At 33.6% G+C, this 26,062-nt stretch overlaps 2 protein-coding genes across 5 annotated transcripts in view; one reads left to right on the forward strand and one right to left on the reverse strand.

Moving 5' to 3' along the window:
- Window positions 1-883: 883 nt before the first annotated feature.
- slc35d1a (solute carrier family 35 member D1a) lies at window positions 884-14,238 on the reverse strand. The gene is given in 12 exon segments (NM_001003877.3): window positions 884-2,307; window positions 5,492-5,574; window positions 5,649-5,727; window positions 7,941-8,008; window positions 9,012-9,104; window positions 10,013-10,115; window positions 11,013-11,081; window positions 11,185-11,256; window positions 11,339-11,406; window positions 11,599-11,685; window positions 11,779-11,812; window positions 13,999-14,238. Coding segments are annotated over 12 exon segments (1,011 nt in total). The 5' UTR covers window positions 14,145-14,238; the 3' UTR covers window positions 884-2,198.
- The window catches only part of il23r (interleukin 23 receptor), a 41,743-nt gene continuing 24,324 nt past the window's right edge, over window positions 8,644-26,062 (forward strand). The window contains exons 1-6 of one of the 4 annotated variants that reach the window (XM_087254769.1): window positions 14,031-14,363; window positions 21,161-21,291; window positions 22,236-22,331; window positions 23,587-23,827; window positions 23,898-24,170; window positions 25,826-25,943. In XM_087254769.1, the coding sequence (XP_087110895.1) occupies window positions 23,764-23,827; window positions 23,898-24,170; window positions 25,826-25,943 (455 nt within the window). In that variant the 5' untranslated portion in view covers window positions 14,031-14,363; window positions 21,161-21,291; window positions 22,236-22,331; window positions 23,587-23,763. Of the gene's footprint in view, window positions 8,797-14,030; window positions 14,364-21,160; window positions 21,292-22,235; window positions 22,332-23,370; window positions 23,828-23,897; window positions 24,171-25,825; window positions 25,944-26,062 lie in introns of those variants that run through there. The other 3 variants (XM_087254770.1, XR_015492446.1, NM_001113506.1) reach the window with 3 other exon arrangements.

The raw sequence follows: 26,062 nt of genomic DNA on the forward strand, positions 1-26,062 counted from the left end.
TTTGAGCAGGTCAAGGCACTCTTACGCTCTCACTGAAGGTCAGTTGTGACTCTCAGTCAGATTGGGTCCTGATCTCCTTCCCACAGGTTGCTGAAATAATTCTGAAGACCATAACCCTGGTAGTAGGATATTTGTTGCATGTTGTTCATGAACCCAAATATGGACTAAATGTATGCTGGTGAAGTTTTTCTGTATTTGGTAACCTATCAGAGCCTGTAAGGGGGTTTGTATGTGTTCATATATGTTGCATTTTTTTATTTATTTGATATAATTGCAGACATTTTCCCAGAGATGGGTTGCGGCTGGAAGGGCATCCGCTGCGTAAAAACTTGCTGGATAAGTTGGCGGTACATTCCACTGTGGCGACCCCGGATTAATAAAGGGACTAAGCCGACAAGAAAATAAATGAATGAATAATGGCAGACATTACAGAAGGCTATTTTGCATATAATTGATCTGCAGTTATAATCAAATGTTCATAGAAAGGGTAGTAATAAACATTTATACGCAAGTATTTGTGTATACAGCATTTGTTTTGAGAGTGCCTCTTGTATGATATGTGAACAACCTGTACAGCTTTACTTTGACATTTCCTCGAGCGAGAATGACATCGACTGAAACTTTCTGTCGTACACCATGTCAGGGTACCATTGACACTCTTTTGGCAGTGGAACGCAAGCATGATAAAGATGATCCATATCGTACTACTCAGTGGAAACCGACCATAACTGTGTAGGAAGATAGATGTCCTGCAAGAATGAAGGGAATGATGACAGGCATAGATAGAGGTTTTTGTTAGCATATCCAAATGTATAAATGTAAAATAATGCTTTGTTTGGCAGATAACTTGCTCAAATCAATTGTTCCAATCAAATTTGTTAATCAATCCATGTGCTTTTATGTTATTCAAACAACTGTAGAGAAAGTACTACACAATACAGTTCCAGAGAAACAAAACAATGCAAACAATAATAACAAATAAACAAATCAAAGCATTATATTTTGGTTAACAAAAGAAAATGAAAAAGTACAGACTCTTTGTGCTGAGGTATTTTAAATGTTATACATTTCCCAATTCTTGCTGATACAGTCACCGAGAATGTGAACAAATTTGACAGACACGTTTCTTTCACTAAACTGAACAAAAACATAAAAAGTGAAAGCTGAACATATAAAACCCATCTGAAGCAACAGTGTCTTTGATCATGGCAGTGCTGAGAAATAAAGCACATCCATAAAATCGGAATCTCTAAGCAAATGTACAAACACGGTGTTCAAGAAAAGTGGCAACATGAACGACAAGACATTCGGTAACTGCAGAATGCATTCGGATGTCCAGCACAAGCAATACTGAGCCATTTGTATTGGTCAAAAACACCAATATCATACCCCATTCTTAATTTGTTTAACAAAATACTGAAATGTTCCACTTAGAAATCACTGACAAAACCTGTTAAAGTGCAATCACTACACCATTTGCCTTTATAATAAACAATGATTCCATCAGTATAAAACAAATAGTTACTGCATTACAATCTCGAATACAAAAAAAAAAGTATAAAAGCATTTATACAAATTTCTTCAGTTGAACAATGTAACACTGAGAATGCTTAAAATATTGTTCTTCTTTAAAGCTTGTTATTAAAAATACTCAAGTTTCACATGCGTACCTTATTTTACACACTCCTAATATTAACCATTAAAACAATGTTAACTCCCTTTCTGTAGATTAAACATTACCAGTAAATAAAACCTAATTTACATACCTAACAATAATATGAACTTTCATAAAAAATAAATAACTTTACTAACTAAAAAAAGACAACTTTAAAAGTACTCTTCAATAGGCAACACGACAGGTGTTTCAACATAAACAACAACAACAATTGTGTCCAACAATCCAGTGAAAGCAGTTCATCAGGGGACACAAACTCTTCATTTGTAATGCAGACACCGTTTCCTCAGAGTAGTGAGAAATAGGTAAATATTTGCACTGGAAAAGCACATTCCAGTATGTTTGAAGCTTGGTCAATGTCCTGCTTGTACCTGCTGCAGTTTTTACAGTCAATATTGTCTTCATATCATTAAAATTGAAATAAAAAAATCCAGGGAGGGATTTCTGCTTGCTTGCTCTTGCAAGAAATACAAAAACTCACAGATACAGTCTTGTGCATCACAATGGAGCCTCCATCCATTGGTCATACAGCCACTTTTCCTTTGACTTCTAGTTTGTTGGTGTTCTCGCTCTGTTTGGTGATCTGCTCCTCGGTGAAGGTAATGTAGGAATACACCAGACTGCCAGCAATACTGAAAAGACAAATACAGCAGATCAAATCACTAGTGTTATGTTACATTCAGACAACTCAAGAATGGGTTTCTTTAGCACTGGGGGATTATATATATATATATATATATATATATATATATATATATATATATATATATATATATATATATATATATATATATATAGATAGATAGATAGATAGATAGATAGATAGATAATGGTTAATCAAAATGTGATGTTTTGTTATGATCTTGTTTAAATTATTATAAAGTTTTGTAATATTCAAAAACAAACAAAAAAAAAAAAACTAACAAAAGCAAAGAGGGCAGAACATCTTGGGCTCTATTTTGACGGTCCATGCGCAGAGCGCAAAATGCAGGGCGCAAACGCTTTCAGGGTGTGTCAGAACGCATTTTTGCTAATTTAAGGACGGGAAAATCCGCTTTGTGCCGTGGCGCATGGTCTAAAAGGGTTGAGTTTATTTTCTTAATGAGTTATAGGTGTGTTTTGAGAATAAACCAATTAGGAGTCTCATCTCCCATTCCCTTTAAGAGTCAGCTGCGTCGCGCCATAAGCGCATTCACTATTTACAGGACGCAAAGTAAGTCTAAGTGGAAAAACTGAGCATTTCACTAGCAAACAGTTAACAGTTTTTTAACAGAAAACTGTTAAACAGAGCATCTACTGCATGAGAATGAGAGATAATGGAACTACTTTCACTTTTGGATAGGGAAACCTTTACGCACAGACATCAATTAGTTTATAAATAATAAATTGCGTTTGTTAAGCGCAAATATTCGTTTCAAAACTATTTCTAAATTCAGTTCTAATTTCCAGCAAACGAATAAATGAATAATAATAACAAATGTGCTCAAAAACATGAGTTATATCCTAAAACACATGCTGTGCCCCATATGGTCTAAAACCTGACAGGTGGGCAAATCTAAGCTTGTATTTAATAAAACAAATATAAATATGGATATATTAAATAATACTGCTAATATTAATAACATTATACAAAAGCAAATTGTTATGCATGAACTGAAAAAGCCTCCCGAGATGAAGACATAAAAGCAGTGATTTTTCATATTTATGTAGGCTACAAAATAATATGTTTTGTAATATTTTAATCCTTTATATTTATATCCTATATATATTCTTATTATATACTATATATATCCTTAATATTTACATTTTTTCATATGTAAAGATATTTGCCTGTTGCTCTCTTGTGCGTATTTAAGCAGTGTGTAAGCGAGGCGCAACTTTGCGCCAGAGTTTAGACCGGGTTTGTTTTGGTCTATTGAAAAATCTATTATAGTTTCTCAAAATAGCAACGCGCCAGCAGTGCGCATCAGAAGGCCTTACTTTTTAGACAAGAACGCCTATGGGGGCACATATGAGCGCTAATGCATTTGCTATTTAAAAAGCGTAGCGCAACACCTCGAAACGACTCTTGCACCAAGCTGAAATTAGCAAAATCACAATCGCACTTTGTTGGTCACAGTCTAGCACAGCTACATAGCCACAGTTACATTATAAATGATGTCTAATATCATTTCAATTTTTATATTAACCATGGAACTGTTGTCACAGGGAAACTTTAATTTTCATTAAATCTGTGTGAAATTATAATATCTGCTTATGTATTCCTTCATATCAGTGTTATTGATAATGCAGAGGATGTTTAATCTTTTCCATCATGTTGAAAACAGTTGTAAGATTCAGATTTGTGGTGTCTGCACTCTGCAATGACTTTTGCACATAATCCACAATATGCTGTTGTGTCATGGGCCATTTTTCATTCAACCCAACTGAAAGCTTATTTACACATCCTGTCCCCAAAGTACACTATATATGCCAATCACCATACATACTATAGTAAACGTGAGCTAATGAGATCAGTAATTCCTTAAAATTGCTATCGTGTATAGAGAGGCTTCCCCATTCCAGAAAGAATTTAATTGGCCTGAAGTTCTGATGATAAGATGAAGTGTAAAGTGATGCCATCAAAACTGATGACCCATTTTAAACGCTTACATATTCTAAAACAGTGTTTCACAAACTTTTTTCACCAAGTACCAGCTCAGAAAAAGATTGTCTCTCCAGATACCATCATAATGACTGGTATTGAAATACATAGTGGGCCTAATTAGGCGGCTACAGCTCTGCACAGATCACGAACGTGGCAGTTTAATTCTTTTTATTATGAATATTTATTATTGTCAGCCACTTTAAACATAATAAATAGTTTGAACAATAACAAACAGGTAAAAAAAAAAAAAGATAAATAAAACGTCAACGTTTAAATTAAATTGTGATTTTAAAAGTTATTAAAAAAAATGGCACTGTTTTTAAAAAAGTTAATAGAAAACTGCTGTACTTAAAATGTAAATTATTATCATAAAGTAGCAAAACCCGCTAATGTTTCTTGGACCTCATAAATATAGGTTATACCGCATGTCAAAATTCATATAAAACTCTGATAAATTTGGAAATATATGTTGCATGGATACATGACTTATTTGTATATCTATGAAATCAAAACGTTAACTTGTATTTTAAATATACTATTTAGATCGACATATTTAAATTAGAAATGAGATCTGCTTACTGCTCGTTAGAGTAGGCTATGCGTGTCAGAGAAGCAAGTGATTAAACTACACCCGTAAACATTGGGATATAAAAATACAAGATACGCCCCCAATACAAGTATTCAGATATAACTTGGATTTAAAAACAGATAAAGATGGTGACGATCTAATGAAAACAGACAGACAGATCAATTGAAAGTCTAGAAGCAGCTGCAGTGAAGCATATAATCACTTGGGAGCCATTTGAAGAGCAAGGTTATCTGATTGGATAGTACTTTTTCAATTAAGGCAGAAATAAAAAATGTAATTAAATAAAACATTTTTTTTTAAAAACAATTCTGCAAATTCAGTTAAAATGTTCTTGTTGTAATTTTGAAGACGTATACTCCTGCCATCAAAAGAGGAGATGATGGTGACGGTTTTGTTAAAAGCTTTTACTGTTAATAAAACTGCTTATTATCAATGCATAGTGCATTTGCAAAGGGATCTTGTTTAACCAAACGGTTTTGCAACTTTTAAAACAACAAAATGAAATCCATAAAATTGATACTGCTTAAATATCCATAATGCCCAACCCTAGGTTTCATTTTGTGAAAAGCTCCATTCATACCTGATGTTTAGACCAATGAAGTTAGTCCATGAGAAAATGTAATCCCCTCCAAACACCATTCCAATATATGTCACTAATATATTCTGCAGACAGAAAAAAATCATTAATACAACAAAAGACAGGATAAAGACATACTTGAAGAATAAGAGATACTTACTTTTAAGCAACCGACAATGGTAGTAGTAAGCGCAGAATTATACTGTGTGCAAAGTACAGTGGAGTACATCAAAATAAACCTGTGATTGTACAAAACAAAATATACAATTAATTTAAAGCAAATACTCAACAATATAAAAAAAGCTAAGGTTGTCAAATGGTTTACTGGCATAATGTATGAAGCATGGCTCAAACAGAACAATTGCAAGTCTTCTGTTGGTCAGCACAGTGAATTTGTGTGGGACAATCTGCCAACACAAGAATACTCGGTAACACTTTATAATAACTACACACTATGAAGCATTTTTTAAGCATTAGCAATTAATAAATTCATTATTTGGTAAGCATTAACTCTACATTAATAAACGTTAGTAAACAGTTTAGAACTGCAGCTACAAATGCTCTTTTCTAGACCTATAACCACATTTATAATGTGCTAAATACTTGTACTTTCATATCTTGTTAATAATTTATTTTTCATTACTAAATTAAGTATTGCATTATTTACAAACCAGTTATTTAAGAGTAGTTGGATGTTTTTTAGGATCAATCAGAATGAGTTAGTAATTGATTAACAAACTATTAAAATTAGCATTTATAATTCTTATCATTCAGGCATATACTAATAGTTAATTTGTATGCTAATAAATTCTTTATTAACTCAACTTCATCCAGTTTTGTGACCTAATCTAAAGTGAGGAATATTTATGCTTTATAAATCCCTTAAAAATGACAATTGAAGGCTCAGTTAAATTCTAAAGAGGAAAAAAGGACATAAACAACATTATTCATTTTAAGAGAAACACAACTGATACTGTACTTCAAATGAAAAACAAATCTTTGCAACCTTATAAAAAATAATATTACTCTGGAGTTTAAACATTGTATCTTATTATATAGTTAAACTGTTATATTGTTGTTTTATCTAATTTGATGTCATATTTTGAAACTATTGTCATTCAGCAATGTTTAAACTGCACAGTAATTTTACTTTTTAGATTAGATTACAAAGCTTATTGTTCATTTGATACTGAGCCTTTCATTGTCCTTTATAAGGGATTTAGAAAGCATAAATAGTCCTCACTTTAGATTAGGTCACAAAACTGCATGAAGTTGAGTAACGCAATACTTCATTTAGTGATGAAAAATAAATTAACAAAGTATGAAAGTACAATTATTAAGCACATTATAAATGTGGTTGCAAGTTAGGAATAAAGAATTTGTATCTGCAGCTATAAACTGTTTACTAACCAACTGTCACAGCAATATCACCCTGCAGCCCAAGACCGGTTACTCACTGAAGTTAAGCAGGGCTGAGCCTGGTCAGTACCTGGATGGGAGACCACTTGGGAAAACTAGGTTGCTGTTGGAAGTGGTATTAGTGAGGCCAGCAGATGGCACTCAACCTGTGGTCTGCGTGAGTCCTAATGCCCCAGTAAAAGTGAAGGGGACACTACACTGTCAGTGGGCGCCGTCTTTCGGATGAGTTGTTAAACCGAGGTCCTGACTCTCTGTGGTCATTAAAAATTCCATGGCACTTCTCGTGAAAGAGCAGGGGTGCAACCCCGGTGTCCTGGCCAAAGTCCCTCTTTCGGCCCTTCCAATCATGGCCTTCCAATCATCCCTATCCACCGAATTGGCTCTATCACCGTCTCTCCACTCCACCTATAGCTGGTTTGTGGTTAGCGCACTGGCGCCGTTGTCCTGTGACTGCCGTCGCATCATCCAAGTGGATGCTGCACACTGAGGGGTGGTGTGGAGTGACCCCCCCTCAGGATTGTTAAGCGCTTTGGGTGTATGACCATACACAATAAATGCTCTATATAAATACACATTACATTACTAACATTTATTAATGTAGTAATGATTCATAGTGTGTAGTTATTATAAAGTGTTACCGAATACTCCTAAATGCACAGAGTAACATCCCATTTAAATAACTAGAGTGTGAAAGCAAAAAAAAAGAAAAAGCTGAATGATGATAAACGCCATGACACATTTTCCTTTGTATCATTACACAAGAGAAACATGTAAATCATGAACATTTATAAGCTTGTTAACAATTAGTCAGTCATTCAGGTAAAGTATATAGCCTAATGGAAAGCTCCAAGTACTTCCCCAATAAAACAATAAAAGACTAATTCGATCACTCTTTATGGCCATTAACTGACATCTGTAAGAAAAATATTTTCACAAACTACTAAAAATTACAAACCACTAACATTTAAACCCCACTTCAACACATTAACTTTGACACAACCAGTATTTATTTGACAAAATATATTATACTTACCCCATTATACAAGAGAGAAAGAATTGACTTATAAACAAAACATCGGACCAGCCATCATAATCAAAGGCCTAAAGGAAAAAAACAAAAACAAAGCAATTACCTTAGTTAATCATTACATTTTAGAGCTATGGAGTTGTTTGTAAGAAAATATCTAGCTCAAGTCTTAGCTCTGGTAACATTTCATACATTCCACATCATTCACATTCTTCCAAGTCATTAAAGTAAAAACCACAAAAATGTATTTTTTTTTAATTCCACTCAGCCTATCAATAAAAAAAGACCTCGTCTAAGATGAACACACCTAAAGAACAACACTATAAGCTACAAAACTCAATCTGCTAGTTATGCTGACTGGTATAAATGGCAGCTTTGTGCGCGAGACACACTGCCTCCTGTCCACTCTCCTTCCTGAAGCAGTGCCTGCCAAATAAACCAGGGCCTCCCTGTGAACACACTGAGCTAAATAAAATGAGGCATTCATGGAGCAGGGCCCTGTCATCCTAACCTTCCCCAACAACTGAGCCTTGTGCTCACACTGCATGGTCAGAAAATCCAGGACGTAGCACACGTTTTGATCAAGGAACTGCACTGATTTTCTCAAGGGAGAAGCGCTCAGGCAGAAACAGACAAGCTGAAATTTATGTCAGTCAGCTTGCTATGATTTCTGGTGAATTTATGACTGTCGTTCCAATCGGCTAATGGGGTGTGTGTGCGCGTGTGTGTTCACTGGCAATTTGAGCTCACTGCAGCTGAGCAGATGGTTTGCTCATAGTTGCCAGATCATCTACCGATATGAAGCCTTGTTGAGAGATGAGGTCTTAGGAGTGCCTGGAATCCTGGGGTTATTTAAGGACTGGTATGTAGACTATTATATATAACTGAGCTTTACTGAATTACCTGGTGTGTGCATAACTAGTTCAAGGACACATATACACATACATATGTATTGTGTAAACACAAACACACATTTTATATGTAATTGAAGTCAGAATTATCAGCTCCCCTTTGATTTTTTTGGCGAGACCACTGCTGTCTTTCACACATACTGGGAGAATTTTTAAAAATGCCTACCTTATCCATGTCTCCTGTGACGTGTGCTAAAAGCAGAGTTGGAAGTATCATAAATAAAGCGTTGTAGTAGAGCAGGCCATACTTTCCAAGCTCCTACAAGATTGAAAGAAAAAAAAAAAAAAAACAGGACAGACAAATCAGGTACAGTAATGCCACGTCATGGTTTCCTCGTCACCCTCTACGTAACAGAGAAACAGATGTTAGGCATATAGCCGTAGGGTAAAAGTCTTTTTTCAGGAGGAAGCATAAGCTTTAACCGGTTGTAAAACTTTGACTTCATTATTCAAATTGACAGTGCTCTACCTAAGTTTATGCTTTACACATTCTTCATTGATAACTGTCGTTTCCTCATCTGTATGTTTCAAATAGAACACACATGATTTCCTAATAAGCAGGGTAATGCAACAAACACCACATGTTGCCAATACCCAGTTTCTTTAAATTCAAGCACATTCATATAAACTTAATCCAGAAATAGAGAGGAAAATTTAGAGCATGCATACATGAACTTCCAGCTCAAATTAGAAAAAAGTAAAAGAAAAAAAAAATTGTATGATGAGAACAAAACCAACAATCAATTCTTAACATAAATGTGTTGCAGGTCAGTTGCAAATAGGATTACACTTAAGATAACAAGAGAAATAGGCGTAATACTTAAAAAACAAGGACAAAATGCATCCTAATTCCTTTGTCATATGGTGAATGCCAGCTTAAAAACAGATGCCAGCATAGACTGTCTTAAAAAACTATGATCAAAATAACGCAAAAGTAAAAGAACATTCATACAGCATACTATTTAAGGATAATAAACAAAGTAGAACATAAATGATATGGTTAAAACTAGATAATTCAGAAATCGCAATGCAAGAGAAGTTGTTTCATCTTTTGCAAGCATGGCAATACAGCACATCACAATTAGAGACTACAGAGAACAGCTGCTGCTTAAGAGAGCTTTCGCGGTCTTGAAGTAATCTCTAGCATGAATGTGTTGCTTTTCTTACCTTAGAGTCAAGTTTCTGCTTCACAAAAGCTCCATTGGCAGCAGTTAAGACATCGTTCATTAAAATGAACACGTACCCTTGCAGATCAAAAGCCAAATCAGCACTGAAAAAGAAAACAGGAGTCATCAAACAATGTTAAAAAAAAATATGTGCAGACATGATTGGCGTTTTCAGACTTGGTAAGTAACATTGGGATGTAAAATTCATTTCTGTGTTGCAATTCAGTCTTTGCAAACAAGGAGTCCTCTGTAAAGAAGTAAATAATAAGCACACATTTAAAAAGCAGAGTGAAAAACAGGGTTTCTGTGAACTTTTTTTTTTTTTTAGGTAAATGTCCATGTCTGTATGCTCTATGAATGTAAATATATAAGGTAAATACAAAGAAAAAATACTGCTTCAAAATGATCTGCACTACTTTTCCATTCATTCAGCAAACAAAAATAGTAATAAATGAGTCATCTTATTAATCTCAACTGAGTTTTTTCAACTAAGAAAACATAAACAGACCAAATCATAAAATACAACTAGATAGTTACAAACACGCTTGATTAAAGTCAATATATTGCAAATAATGTTTCTTGACAGACTAGTTATTCCACATAAGATACACAATATATGGTCAAGGTTTAATGGGTATCAATTAGACATTGGCCAAATCACCAAGTTCCACTGTTTCAGCCCAAACCTTCTTAAATATAGTACAGAACAAAACAATATGTCTACATCATGGATAGCCTAAAGGTAAGGAAATTAACCGCAAAGTTTCCTTTTCATCTAATTAAATGTTTTTGTTTGTTTGTTTCTGTTCAGCTACTTGGAGTAAAATAACTTATTTATTTTGAATCTCCAGTAAATAGATCCTATCTTAATGATGTCATGAGTTTACGAATTTAAGATTTTCAAATCTGATTTAAGTCCTCATTTGTAAGTCTCACAGAAACCCTAAAATATACTAAGCTGAATTCTACTGCTCCAACAGTGGTTCACTGGAAACATTTACCTTGCAGCTACAAAGGCCCCAAGAATCATAGTAAATACTGTCAGCTGAACTGGCCTGGAGAACTTCTTCCTGTAATAAAAGACATAGTCGCTGATATTTTTCTTCATAATAAACATTGACAAATGCAAGTTTAAAGAAACATGATCAATCAAATAACAAGACTTTCACTTACTTTAACAAGAAACCCTCTGCCAGCATTGTAAAGAGAATTGAAAACCTCCTTAATACTGTAAACATTGGCAGGCTAGAGGAAAGAAAAGTAAATTATTTAGATATCATATCATTAAATAAGCCTCATGAATTTTTTTAACTGACAAGTATCATACTTGAGTCTTTTAGTTCCAAAGAGCCCTGTTATTTGATTTCCAACATAAAGAAGAGGTAGCGGAAATGTCTGAAATTTGAAGATAGATCAAAATTGAGCAGGCATTCCAACACTTATAAAGCAGAATTGTTTTACAGTCACATGTAAGTACATTTTCCCATGTCAACAAAAAAAGCCGTGCATAGCTGTCCAAATTTAACAATATTCCCTGTGAGAAAACACGTGACAACACGCAGCATTCAATGACCCAGCACCTCTCACCTTTCTAGGTATGCTACCATCAAACTCTGGGAAGGTAATCACCCGGAGGGCTTTTCCTACCCTTAACACAACTACTGTAGCCAGCATCTGCATATGAGGAATTAAACAGTGTATATTATGCTCTGCTCTGTAATGTGAAAAGAAAAAAAGAATATTTATTTCTGACAGAAGAAAACCTACCTGACCAATGCCAACACATATTGACGAAGGAAACCTGTTTGAAAAGAATTGTGTATCAATGATTATTTACATTGTTATTACTTCTGATTCATTGATATTATAAATATTCCATCTTATGCAGTGTAGGTTTTATTATTATTCTTTATCAGTGTTTTACTTTAGTCAATACTAAACATGTTTAGTTTGTTATAAGTGAGCCCGCACTGAATCCATACATCCATCCATACATCTGCAGATTTTCAGCCCGTCATTAAGTCTATTTATTTAGCATAAATGTGTAAATATATATTTATTCAGTTTTTTTATTAATTTCAGTAATGTTATTGACTAATAAGAAAACGTTCATATGATTTACTTGCAATACAGTTTGCAAAGCAATAATTTTCGTCTTTTAGTAGATATATGGTAGATATAATATATGAGAGATTTGCTTTGTTTACCAAATAAATGGATCTAATAGGATTTGCATTGTAAACATTAAAAAAGTAAAAATGTACAATTTAACATATTACGATACACGATACGTTTTTAGTTACGATAGACCCATACATCCGCAAATTTTTACAATATTCTAGAAAGAGCAAAAAATGCAGTTTCTGCCTGTCCTTAATTATAAGATATAATTTATTTAAAGATAGTTGAGCAATTCCATGCAAATGTCAACCTTGCCATGAAAAAAATATCGTTTTCATCAAAATAACAAAAAAAACCTTTCTAGGTTTTTTTGTGTAAGGAAGTATTTTACAGTACTGTAAAAATACTCTAGAATGTCTCTGTCAATGTTTTCGAACAATTATATTTGATTTACCTAAGTCACACAAGTGCCAATTTTACATCTGTCACATTTATAACAGAGAGAGGTCACATCCATAATCGAGATTTTCCTCAGAAATGCAAAAACAAACAAAATAAATTCAATCAATTTTATTATATAGCTTATCAACATTTATCATTTGATTAGCATATTTTCTTTTGGGCTGTGCAGTTTAGTTCACAGAATTTCTACAAAGTATGTCGTATACTGTAAAATTGTAGACTTTTTGGTCACATCGAATATGTATGTTTAGTTTCCTAATTTAAAATGTTTTGATTGTTTTTTTTATGTTTGATTGATATGTTTCTGATCTCATAACTCTGTGGTTAGTAGTTTTGGAAAATATAAACTGATGTTTCAATATAATGTTAACGGATACTTTCTTTGTAAATTTATGTTTACGTTTTTAATGCAAACGTCACATCCATTAGGCAGAAATTGCTCAGTTACAGCAAAGATCAAATGTCACTTGCCATGTCATATTGTGAAGCTCTTCTATTACACCATTTATATTCAAATATTACTTATTCCTTGTAACTTCACAGAAAAAGCAAAATGATAATCATTCTTCTCAAAGGCATTGGTTCAACCGCTATCCTTAAATGTAGTCTTTAAATACATCAAATGATAACTGAGCTAAATTTGGTTTTCTATTTTACACATTCAGAATTTCTCCTTAATTATAACTTCAGAAAAGTATTCCGAGCAAAATGTAAATAGTGAAATCATATTAGCAGCTAATGACTATCAAAGTATAATATTGTTCACAGTCAAATATCTAGTGCTGTGGTTGTTTTGAAGTAATATTTATTTGTGATTTAAGACCGAATTTTCAAAGTACCAACAACACAGGGAGGCATGTCACAAGTTGTAACTGGACGAATGTGTGAATATAAAACTTCACCTTAATCAAATGATAATCATTCTTACAAAACAGTTTATGAATCAGCTACTGTTGCATTAAGTTGCATTTTACTAAGTGTTTAAAAAATCTATGAGAGTTCATATTTCTTACGTTACTTGAAAAAAAAAAACGGAAGACACATTACAAAAAAACTGTTTTTGAACTCCTTTTCTTCTTTGACCATCATGCCAGTTAGATACAGGTACAGTAGAGTACAGAAAAGACACTCAAAAGTCTAACTTACAGGTAATATTGTTGCATTACAATGATATAACTGAAGTTTACAAAATAAACATTATATTATCAAGATATATCTCTTAAAACAATCTAATAACATCTTATATTTTGGTTTGGGAAAAACTCAGACCCGGATGTGTCTTTCTGCATCACTGATACTGCTGTAATCACTAAAGTTGCCAACTATTCCAAGTACTCTGGATGTAAAGCCAGTCCAGCTCCTGAAATACACCGAGTATTTAACTCTAGCCAAAAGTCTTCTTACCTGTAATTAGTCAGGACGCTTTTGTTGACTACAACTATGAGGAACGAGCTGATTCCGTAAAAGCCCGCAGCTGAGAGTTTAAGGAGTACCGTTAGCGTCTGGTCCGCCATCCCTGCCGCTTCATTCCTCGCCTCACATTGCTTCATTCCGAACGCAGCGCCTTTCTTCCTCCCCACGTTGACGCCTCTGAACTTCCGCCATGTTTACAGAGACGTATGCGGTGACGTGCCGTCTCATTTACATCCAACAGTACGTTGCTCTCTGTCGCCACCTGGGGGCAGCTGACTGTAAAGTACAACACGACAACATAGTCAAAGCCCCTTTCAGGTATGTACAGTCAGGGGCGGATTTAACCAATAAGCGAGGTAAGCGGCCGCGTAGGGCCCCAGGAAATCTGGGGGCCCCCAATAAATATCTAGAAGTAAATTATACGAATAAACTATATATAACATCATTTATATATATTTTACATAACTAAATGTTATTTAATATACACTAAAATATAATCTCATTATAATAATGTAATGTTATGTGATATGTAATAGTATAAATTAAAATATCCACCACCTCACACAAGGAACAGTACAATAGTCAAATATATATAGTTGAAGTCAGAATTATTAGCCCCCCCCCTAAATTATTAGACCGCTTGTTTATTTTTTCCCCACTTGCCGTTTAACAGAGAGAATATTTTTTCAACACATTTCTAAACATAATAATTTTAATAACTTATTGTTCAAGCTCTTGTTCTCTCCAGACTGGATTATTGCAACTCTCTACTAGCCGGGCTTCCAGCTAACTCTATCAAACCTCTTCAGCTGCTTCAGAACGCAGCAGCATGAGTGGTCTTTAATGAACCTAAAAGAGCACATGTCACTCCGCTACTCACCCCTTTGCACTGGCTGCCAGTTGCTGCTCGCATCAAATTCAAAGCTCTGATGTTTGCTCACAAAGCGACCTCTGGCTTTGCTCCTTTTATTCTGCTCTCACTTCTGCAGATTTATGTGCCCTCCAAAAACTTGCGTTCAGTGAATGAACGTCGCCTCATGGTTCCATCCCTAAGAGGGAAGAAACCATTTTCCCGAACTCTCGCATTCAATCTGCCCAGTTGGTGGAATGAACTCCCTAACTGCATCAGAACGGCAGAGTCACTCACTGTTTTCAAGAAACGACTAAAAACTAAACTATTTAGTCTCCACTTTCCTTCCTAATCTGCAATTGCATCTCTTGGGCTATACCACTAACTGTACTCAAAAAAAAAAAAACTTTCTTTACTAATGCTTTTTTTCTTAGACTTTACACACCTGAAACTTGCCTACAGTACTTATTCATTGTTGCTCTTATAGTTGTGTAAATTGTTTCCTTGTCCTCACTTGTAAGTCGCTTTGGATAAAAGTGTCTGCTAAATGACTAAATGTAAATGTAAACTTCTAATAACTAATTTATTTTATCTTTACCATCATGACTGTAAATAATATTTGACTAGATATTTTTCAAAACACTTCTATACAGCTTAAAGTGATATTTAAAGGCATAACTAGGCTAATTAAGTTACCTAGGCAGGTTAGGGTAATTAGGCAAGTTATTGTATAAATATGGTTTGTTCTGTAGATTTTCGAGAAAAATATAGCTTAAAGGGGCTAATAATTTGGTCCCTAAAACGGTTCATAAAAATTTAAAACTGTTTTTATTCTACCCGAAAAAAAAACAAATAAGACTTTCTCCAGAAGAAAAATTATTATCAGACATACTGTGAAAATGTCCGTGCTCTGTTAAACATCATTTGGAAAAGATTTAAAAAAGAAGTAAAAAAAAATCGAAGGGGCTAGAATTAGGTTGAATTAGGTTAAATTAGGCTGGGCTGGGCTAATAATTCTGACTTCAATTGTATGTATAGTTTTTTTTTATTATTGTAAATTCATTTTAAGAGAACTAATCATTCAAAATGTAAATACTGTATTAACATAAAACATCGAAATGCAGATTGAGTAATAAAAAAAAAAAAAATTTGAAAAAAACACCAAAGAAAAAATAATTAAATAAAAGTAGAAAGGTTGCATTCGGACTTGGGCTCCATGGCCTAGGTCCCCCAATTCGCTAAATTCGCCCCCGTGTACAGTAAATCTGTAGTCTTCTTTGACTAAATTTAGGATAACAAAACTGGCTGAGACCCACACAACATATAGCTTATATGTCCCCAAATGAACAATATTCACAAGAAAGAAAATTGTGTGTATGCACAGAGACATACACAAAATGAAAAACTTTTTTTTATTTGTAAAAATGTTTCATATACTTTTTACTGCAGAGTTTAATTTTTATTTATATATATACGTATATATGTATACAGGATGGGAAAAAAAAATTGAAATGTATTTTTAAATAAAATACCAAATTTCGCCATTTTAAATTAAACTACAAAATACAGCAGCCACATAATATCTCAAAATAAAATACTGTATTTTTGTATTTTGAAAATACTGCAAAATACTTTTACAAGGGAGCATGACATTTCTTTCCAAACCTTCCATCAACAGGTCTACTGGATCAGTCACTACTGTACATGGGGAGGTATTCATAAAAATGTAACTTATGTTTCTCTTTAATTTTAGTATAGATTTTGTACAAATTTCAGACAAAAAGTCCTGTCTTAAAGAAGATCTCTTTAATCTCTGTAAAAACCATTTAATGCAGATAATGAGTTAAGATGATATAGATAAGTCTATCTATTGTGAAACTGGCACCATCTCTTATTTTCAGTTTCATATTTTAAAAGGGTGATATATGAAAAGGTTATTTAACATTTATGTTCACATAATTTGTTTAATAAATCTAGTTTTTTTTGCAGTTGAAACCGTCAATAATCAATGTAAATCACGATTTCTGAAAACTACTAAAATCTCCAGTTTTAAATATTTCCATAAATTAGTTTAAAAAATTGTATTTAATTTTTTATTTTTTTGCAATTGTGCTCTTCAATACACAATGTAAAACACGATATCTAAAAAAAAAAAAAAAAAAAAAAACCTGAGTTGGAAGTTTTTGACCATGTCTGTAGACTGGTGTGTTATTAAATATTTTTGTCTCATACTGATTAACTGTCAAAGTTTGTAATAACTAAGCTCCACCTGCAGATCAGCATTTTGAAAAAAACAAAGCTTTGTAGATATCACAACTAAAGGACTTTTATGTTTTTCCATATATTCATTCATTCATTCATTCATTTTATTTTCAGCCTAGTCCCTTTATTAATCCAGGGTCGCCACAACAGAATGAACCGCCAACTTATCCAGCACGTTTTACGCAACAGATGCCCTTCCAGCTGCAACCCATCCCTTGGAAACATCCATACACACTCATTCACACCAGACAATTTAGTTCACCTATACCACATGTCTTTGGACTGTGGGGGAAACAGGAGCACCCGGAGGAAACCCACATGTACGCAGGGAGAACATGCAAACTCCACACAGAAACGCCAACTGACCCGGCCGAGGCTGGAACCAGCGACCTTCTTGCTGTAAGGCGACAGCACAACCTACTGCGCCACTGCGTTGCCGTTTGTCATTTATTCCTGTCTTCTGTTTCCTTGCTCCAGAATACACCTGCTATTTTTCTGTTTCTTTATTTATATGTAATGCATAATTTTCATTCATTGATCAACTTCTTCAATATTAATTCAATTCAATTCAATTCAGCTTTATTTGTATAGCGCTTTTACAATGTAGATTGTGTCAAAGCAGCTTCACATAAATGGTCATAATAACTGGAACAGTGTAGTTCAGTTTTTAGTGTTTAAGGTCAGTTCAGTTCAGTTTAGCTCAGTTCAGTGTGATATAATCATTACTGAGAGTTCAAACACTGAAGAGCAAATTCATCGATGCGTAGCTCTACCAATCCTGAACCATGTGAACCAGTGGCGACAGCGGAGAGGGAAAAAAAACTTCACCTGATAGGAGAGAGAAGAAAAAAACCTTGAGAGAACCCGACTTAGTTCGGCACGACCATTTTAATTTCTCCGCTGGCCAAAAGTCTTGTGCAGAGCTTCAGTCACCGCGGTGGAGCGAAGACTCGTCTGTCCCTGGAGCGTCGCTGGAATCAGACACATGTTCTCCACTCCCCACGACCATCAGCGCAGCAGCAGCTCAGGATATGGCCTGGTCCCGGATATGGAAACCTTGGGATCATCTCGTCGCTGGTCTTGGATCCAATCAGTGACTGCATAATCTGAGGACCTCGGGATGAGTATCCCCAGGTGAAAATAGAGAATAAAGAGAATAATTAGCGTAGCTGCTGTTCATAGTGCATATAAGCAAGATGCAGAAGCCTGTGTGGAAACCCGCTAAGTGATGCATTGAGTGTATGCCTTACTAAACAGATAGGTCTTTAATCTAGTTTTGAACTGGCAGAGTGTGTCTGAGCCTTGGTCGTTATCAGGAAGGCTATTCCAGAGTGTAGGAGCCATGAAAGAGAAGGCTCGACCTCCTTTACTCGACTTTGCTATTCTAGGTACTACCAGAAGCCCTGAGTTTTGAGATCTTAAAGAGCGAGTTGGATTGTAGCAAGACAGAAGGTTGGTTAGATAAACTGGAGCTAGATTATTTAGAGCTTTATAGGTGAGAAGTAATATTTTAAATTCAATACGAAACTTAACAGGCAGCCAGTGTAAAGAGGATAATATTGGGGTGATATGATCATATTTTCTAGACCTGGTCAGAACTCTGGCTGCTGCATTTTGTACTAACTGAAGCTTGTCAATAGAGGATGCTGGGCAGCCAGCAAATAGAGCAATACAATAATCCAGCCTCGAAGTCATAAAAGCATGGACTAGCTTTTCTGCATCTGAGATGGATAGCATAATTAATCATTAATCAATTTTCTAGTCTGATCACAAGCTTAGGCAAATAACCTAAGCTAAGAAAACACCACTATTAAAGGCCACATTTTTATGATGTCATTATGTCGACTTATTTTAAAAATACAAAAATATAAGACACTCAAGTATTTTGTTATCTCAAATGTTATCTCATTTTCATAAGCCCCATAAAATACAAATTACAAAATACTATTTTGTATTTATAATGCGTATTTGAAATACATGAATCTTAAATACTGCACATCCCTGACTATATACTAAATAAAACTCCCGTTTACAATATATATATATATATATATATATATATATATATATATATATATATATATATATAGAGAGAGAGAGAGAGAGAGAGAGAGAGAGAGAGAGAGAGAGAGAGAGATTAAACTGAAAAAGCACATTCCACTAGGCTATAATTACTATAATCAGCATCTATCATGCTAAATAATTTAGCAATCTTCATTTAGTCTTTAGATTTTGCTATAAAATAAAAAATAAAAAAAAACAGTTACTGTTACCACCATATTTCAAAGTAGATAGTGCAAAAAATGTTTTACAGTGTAATAACTCATGCCTAACTGGAAAAAAAAATCATATTTTCCCCCTTGTCCCATTTAACATCAGTGTTGCAATAAGAGATAAAGCAGCATGCGCTGACTGTTTTTTTAATGAATTGAGGTCAAACGACCACATTATGGTGCACGCCTGATGTTTAAATGTTACAAAATGAGAACAGATGCCACATTAAGTTGCTTTACAGACTTCTACTTTATTACTTGTTTAATATTTCACAAAACATACATTTTTTAATAAACATATGGTATATTATAAGTATAAACATATTATAAATCATTCTTACAGTAGCCCTCTAGCGGGGGTGTTCAGAGATAGATGAGTATCAAGATAAAATAGGTCATACATCGGTCAGCAACTGTGCAATCAAATGCTTTGAAGTTACGAAGGATATGAGTAATTATTGTAAAAGATTTTGTGCATAACTTATCAAACATCTCTGTATTCACTAAACAGGTTATTCATTTTTTAAACTGATTATTCCTGCATTTATTGCATTTTTTAAACTACACAGAACACTACACACAATAGGCAAAAAAATGAAATATCTGCTGTTTTACAGTAACTCTAAAAAATGCATCAAATGATTAGCAATATACACGTCAAACCACACACAAATGATAAATGTAAAACACTTTTCTTGTGTTTTTAAGCGTGTTTTTATTTTTTATAGAACAGATGATACATTCAAATAATTTAATAAGTTAAAATAAAAATGCACCGTTTACTCACACTCATTTGGCTGTTAACTTGTATGAATTTCTTTCTTCTGTTGGACAAGTTTTGGTGGAAAAAGTAGCCATTGACATCCATATTAGGGGAAAAAAATATAATGGAAGTCAATGACTGCCTTTTCCCCACATTCTTCAGTATTTTTTCTTCTTTGTGTTCAACTGAAAAAAGAAACCCAAACTGGTTCGGAACAAAGTGGATGGGAAAATAATCATATCATTTTTATTTTTGGGTCTACTGATTTAAACATGCAGCCTTTTTCAATGATGTTTTTAATACAATTGTGTTCAGTATTTTCCAAAAAATGTTGCAATTATTGCAGTGATCATCCCACAGAAAAAAAAAAAAAACTTTTTGGTTTCTCAAAGAGCCTTTCAGTGAACAATCCTTAAGAACCATCCATAAAATATGCTTAAATAATGTAAAGAACAATGATTTTTTTGTGTAAGAAAAAGGTTCCAAAGGTTATTTAAGAGTGTACCGCAACACTTTATTTTAAGGTGCCTTTGTTAGATATCCATGCAATTATTAAAATTAATTATGCATATGCATATAACTCGCAATCTAACCCTAACCATATAGTAAGTCCATGTACCTAATTAGTATTACTCAGTAATTAACTTATTTTATAGAGTTATGCTGTAACAAGGACACCTTAAAATTACCTAGCGCATTAAAGCAGACAAAGTTCATGCAGTTTTGTAATATAAGTGAGTGAGTGGTTTCTCTCATTTATTTTAGCAGTTTTTTGTAACTGTAAGCTGTTCAAATGATTGTCAAGTTCAAGCTTACAGTAAAGTCACTGGCACTGCATCGATCTTACCTCCAACTGTTCATGAGGGTCTAAATCCCTTCCAGGAGCCTCCGGTCGGGGAGTGAGCGTAGCTTTGTGGTTTCATCCCAGAGACACAATAAGCCACTAAGCCAAAACCTTTTAATTTAATGTTCCACATGGGTGGAATGATCTTCCTATTTCCACAGACTGCAGATTCACATAATTGAGACTAAACATCTTCCACAATCACCTGAACTCCTACAAATAAAACCAGGACCCCCACTTCTCTTCACCACCTCGCCACATAACAACCCCAAACTGAATGTGCCTCACACTGGTGAGTGGGTTTGACAAACCACCTAGAAAACACAGCCTTTCATCTTTCTGACACTTTAACAGAAACTAGCACCAGTTTTGCACATTTTCACCTGACACTTTCTTACAATCAGCTCAAAAAAAAAAAAAAAACACTGTGGATTTATGGTGTGCTTCACACAGGCTTCATAAACCACCTGTAGAAACACTCTCTAGAAGAAAAACAATAACAACAACACTCGCCCTTAATCTAGCACCTTTTCCTCAGAGCACTAACAGCTTCTTTGTATAATTAGCACTGCTTGTGTGTATTGTCTCTTCTTGTTCAATCGCTGAATGCCTCCTCAATTGTAAGTCACTTTGGACAAAAGCATCTGCTAAATGACTAAATGTAAATGTGAATAGTTTAAATACAAAATAATCAGATCAGAAAACTCTTTCTCATATTTATTTAACACGTGTGGTTTCCTGTGGTTTATACGTGCAAGTTTCACATACAGTAATTGTGGAAATTGCCACTAGCCTGATTGTTTTGTGAATTTCAACACCTTTACAGTAAAAGAATGCCGGGAGTTCATTAAGCTCTATGTTTATTTTATAAACACCACTGCCTAATCTACCGTTATTTAGAGCATTCTGCAAATTACTGTGTAACTCACATCAGTTTAGGTATGTCAGTGGGTTTTCCCCATGAGCACTTTGAAGATTAAAATGGAAACTAAGCCTCTAAAAGAGATCAAAAAATTTGGTGCAGACAGGAAAATGTTCACTGGTGATGTTGTCACATCCTTAGCACATGTGAGGAGAACAAGCATAATTCGCTCTTGTCTGGATGTTCCAGCCACTCGTATTATTGCTTTTGGTTTACTTTTTCAGCTAGTTTATGTGTAAAAGGGTGTAAAAGATTGATGGATTAATGCGTGTTGCTCTTGTTCTACAAATATGACCTGACATTATGCTGTAAAGCTATCAGTCCAGTCAGCCCTAATGATCAATATCTGATGGCAACACAAGAGGAAACCAAACCGAAGAGAAATCACTGTTCAGGGTGCATCGAGAAAGGTATTTGTCTGCAGTTGTCTTTTTTTTAACTGCAAAAATATTCATCATTCTTTCCTAACAGGCATTTTGTTCACAATTTAATGACAATCTGTTAAGTAACTCAGCAACTACGTCAAGTAGCAGTCTGTTTAATGGGATAGTTCACTTAAATCCTTTTTGTTTTAAACGTCCATGAGTTTCTTTCTTCTGTTGAACACACAAGAGGGAAACCTGCAAGCATTGACTTCCATGATGTTTGTTTTGCCTACTATGTCAATGGTTACAGCTTTCTTCAAAATATCACCTTTGTGTTCAACAGAAGAAAGAAACTCATAAGGATTTGGAACCACTTTAGTGGCAGTAAATAGTGAGTTAATTTTAATTTTAGGGTGAATCATCACTTTAATATCTTATGATATATAATAGAAACATATTACTTATTATTATTAAACCTTATTACTGTAAAACCCAAAAAGTGAAGGTAACTCAAACCATTTGCGGAAACCAATTGCAACAAAACATTTAAGTTAAAAAACTAATCCTAATGAGTACTGTGAACTTAATCCATTTGAGTAAACAATGCAATTTGAGCAAAGTAAATTCCATAAATTTAAAGAACTCAATTCGGAGTACTGTAAAGCCCAATAAGTTAAGGCAACTCAACCGTTTGAGGAAACATATTGCTACAAACCATTTGAGTTGAAAAAAACTAATCTATATGAGTACTGTGAACTTACTCTTTTTAAGTTAAAGTAATGAGGTATTTATTTAACTTATTACCTTCAACACTGAGTTCAAAACTCTTTTCAAATGAGTACAATTAACTTTAAGTCAATTTGGAGTCAACTACACTAATTTTATTTGATAAAGTTGACTGTTGGGTTTTACAGTATACTACTAACTACTATTACTACAAACATCAACCCAAACTGTTAAGGCTCATATAGCTGACATAAATTTGAAAAAGAATTTTACTTAGACAGCAGTATGATTTAGCGTTACATGATTGGTTGTTGACTAAAACGGTGGTTAATAAGTAGGATGCCTACCTTTGAAGCAAACATTCAGAGTTTCAAAACAGGCGAAAAAATACCACAAATCTAGGTCATTGCCCCTTGAAAGAGCACAGAGAGCTTGAGAAAACAAGGTTGACATAAAAAGATCAGGCTGTGACTATCATTGACTATCGCTTATGATAGCGCTGACTCTTTACAAAGATCGCAAACTTATCATTTTGTGGTGACTTCGTTCTTTGATGTTTTTTTTTTATCCTAAGATATTTACAGATATGTGACCCCTTTTTGTGACATCTTTAAAAAGAGGTGATAGAAGGAAACTGTATTCGAAGTTCTGCTATTGAGAAGACAGCTGAAGAAATGTGGAGAAAAGACATGAAGGGTAGAAAAAAGATATTTGACGCACTTATAGAGACCAAGGACAAGTGAGGCATGAAATGGATTGTTTCATCAGAGCCTGGAAGCTGGTCTTCTTCCTCATTTTCTGCATCAAATTATGTGGTGAGTACAGTTTTAGTTAGCGTTATTCATTTGAACAACATCGAAAGATAGAGTGTTTCTCTGTTTATAGGCTGCTACAAAATCAGTTGTGTTGGGAAGTTGACAGTGGATTCAGATGTCATTCAGATGGGCACCAATCTGACTGTCAGCTGCCAGACATACACTGAACGCTGTGGAAGGCGCTTTGCCATAGACTTCAATGGACATACTGTTTTTGAAGCAGTTAATTGTTCTGTAATAACAACGCACTTAGTCATCAATCAGCCCAGCTCTTGGCTACGCTGCAAGGTGAAGGAAGGAGATACATGGCACCTGGTCTGCGGACGAGATCTCAAGGCTGGCTGTAAGTACATTTGTTCATCTGTTTTCACATTACGCTCTGCAACACAGAAAACATTTGGAGAAATATAGGGCATATTAATTAAGTTTTTCATTACAGTTTATGTTAAAGTTAACGTATATAAATAAATAAATATTTATATATATATATATCTGTAAAATGAATAAAGAATGTTCTTGCAGAAAATGTCTGATCATAAATAAAATAAGATTTATTATATGTAAATTATATATGTATATTACAAATCAATTATAAACATTTTGTTCTTCAGAATTACGTTAAATTTTAATGTGTCATTTTAATGTACTTTCTGTATCTTTGTAGTTGTTAATAGCAGTTCCTGAAGTAACATATATATATATATATATATATATATATATATATATATATATATATATATATATATATATATATATATATATATATATATATATATATATATATATATATTATATTTAGTTTACAGCTACTAATATTTCCATTTTTCTTTATTGCAGTAGATGCAATGGCACATTTATTATTGCATACATTGCAATTGTTTGAAAGTTAATAGCAATTTCTGACATATTACTACCTATATTATATTATATTATATTATATTATATTATATTATATTATATTATATTATATTATATTATATTATATTATATTTGTTTACAGTTATTACTTGCTCGATTTTCCTTTTTTCAAATAGATGCAATGGCACATTTTGTATACATTTAAACTGATTTCATTCAAGTCAATATATATATATATATATATATATATATATATATATATATATATATATATATATATATATATATATATATATATATATATATACACACAGCTGAAATCAGAATTATTAAACCCCCTTTTGAATTGTTTTCTCTTTTTTAAATATTTCCCAAATTATGTTTAACAGAGCAATTTTCACAGTATGTCTGATAATATTTTTATCTTCTAGAGAAAGTCTTATTTGTTTTATTTCGGCTAGAATAAAAGCAGTTTTGATTTTTTTTATTAAACATTTCAGGGACAAAATTATTAGCCCCTTTAAGCTATATTTTTCTCGATAATCTACAGAAAAAAAACATCATTATACAATAACATGCCTATTACCATAACCTGCCTATAACCCAATTAACCTAGTTAAGCCTTCAAATGTCACTTTAAGCTATATTAAAGTGTCTTAAAAGATATCTAGCAAAATATTATTCACTGTCATTATGGCAAAGATAAAAATAAATCAGTTATTAGAAATGACTTATTAAAACTATTGTGTTTAGAAATAATCTTCTCTCTCTTAAACAGATATTGGGAGAAAAATAAACAATAATTAATTAATTAATTAATTAATTAATTAAGGGGGGTAATGATTCTGACTTCAGCTATATATACTACACTCTAAAATGTTGAAATATCATAAATAAATTATCTTTAAGTGTAAATATAGGAGAAAAGTGAAAAAAAAAAAAGATCAATAATCGAATATGTACACTGAAAAAATGAGTTCTGCAAAATTGTTGTAAACAATTTATATGGGCTGAATTTGAACAAACCAATTCAAGTTAGTAATGTTCAACTACATTTGTTTGTTCAATTGTTAAAAAAGTCACATTTTTTTATATCTGTGAAATTATGATTATGCAGCTATAGTTCATTTTCTGCTTTAGACCCTCCAGGAAAACCAAAATTAAGCTGCGTCACACACCAGCATTCAAAATTTGTTAACTGCTATCTGACAGCCACAACTGAGACATATCTGTTCACAAACTTCAGAGTCACTTTTCGGTAAGTAGGCTATGTTGTCTTATTAAGATATTCCTATTTGAACAGTTCTATCAAAGAGGCCTTGTACATATTATTTCAAATTTCAAACCAAGAGCTCAAGTTTAAAACATCCTTTCTGC

Source organism: Danio rerio, chromosome 6 (genome assembly GCF_052040795.2).
Source record: "Danio rerio strain M-AB ecotype USA chromosome 6, GRCz13ab, whole genome shotgun sequence".
NCBI classification, from domain to species: Eukaryota; Metazoa; Chordata; class Actinopteri; order Cypriniformes; family Danionidae; genus Danio; species Danio rerio.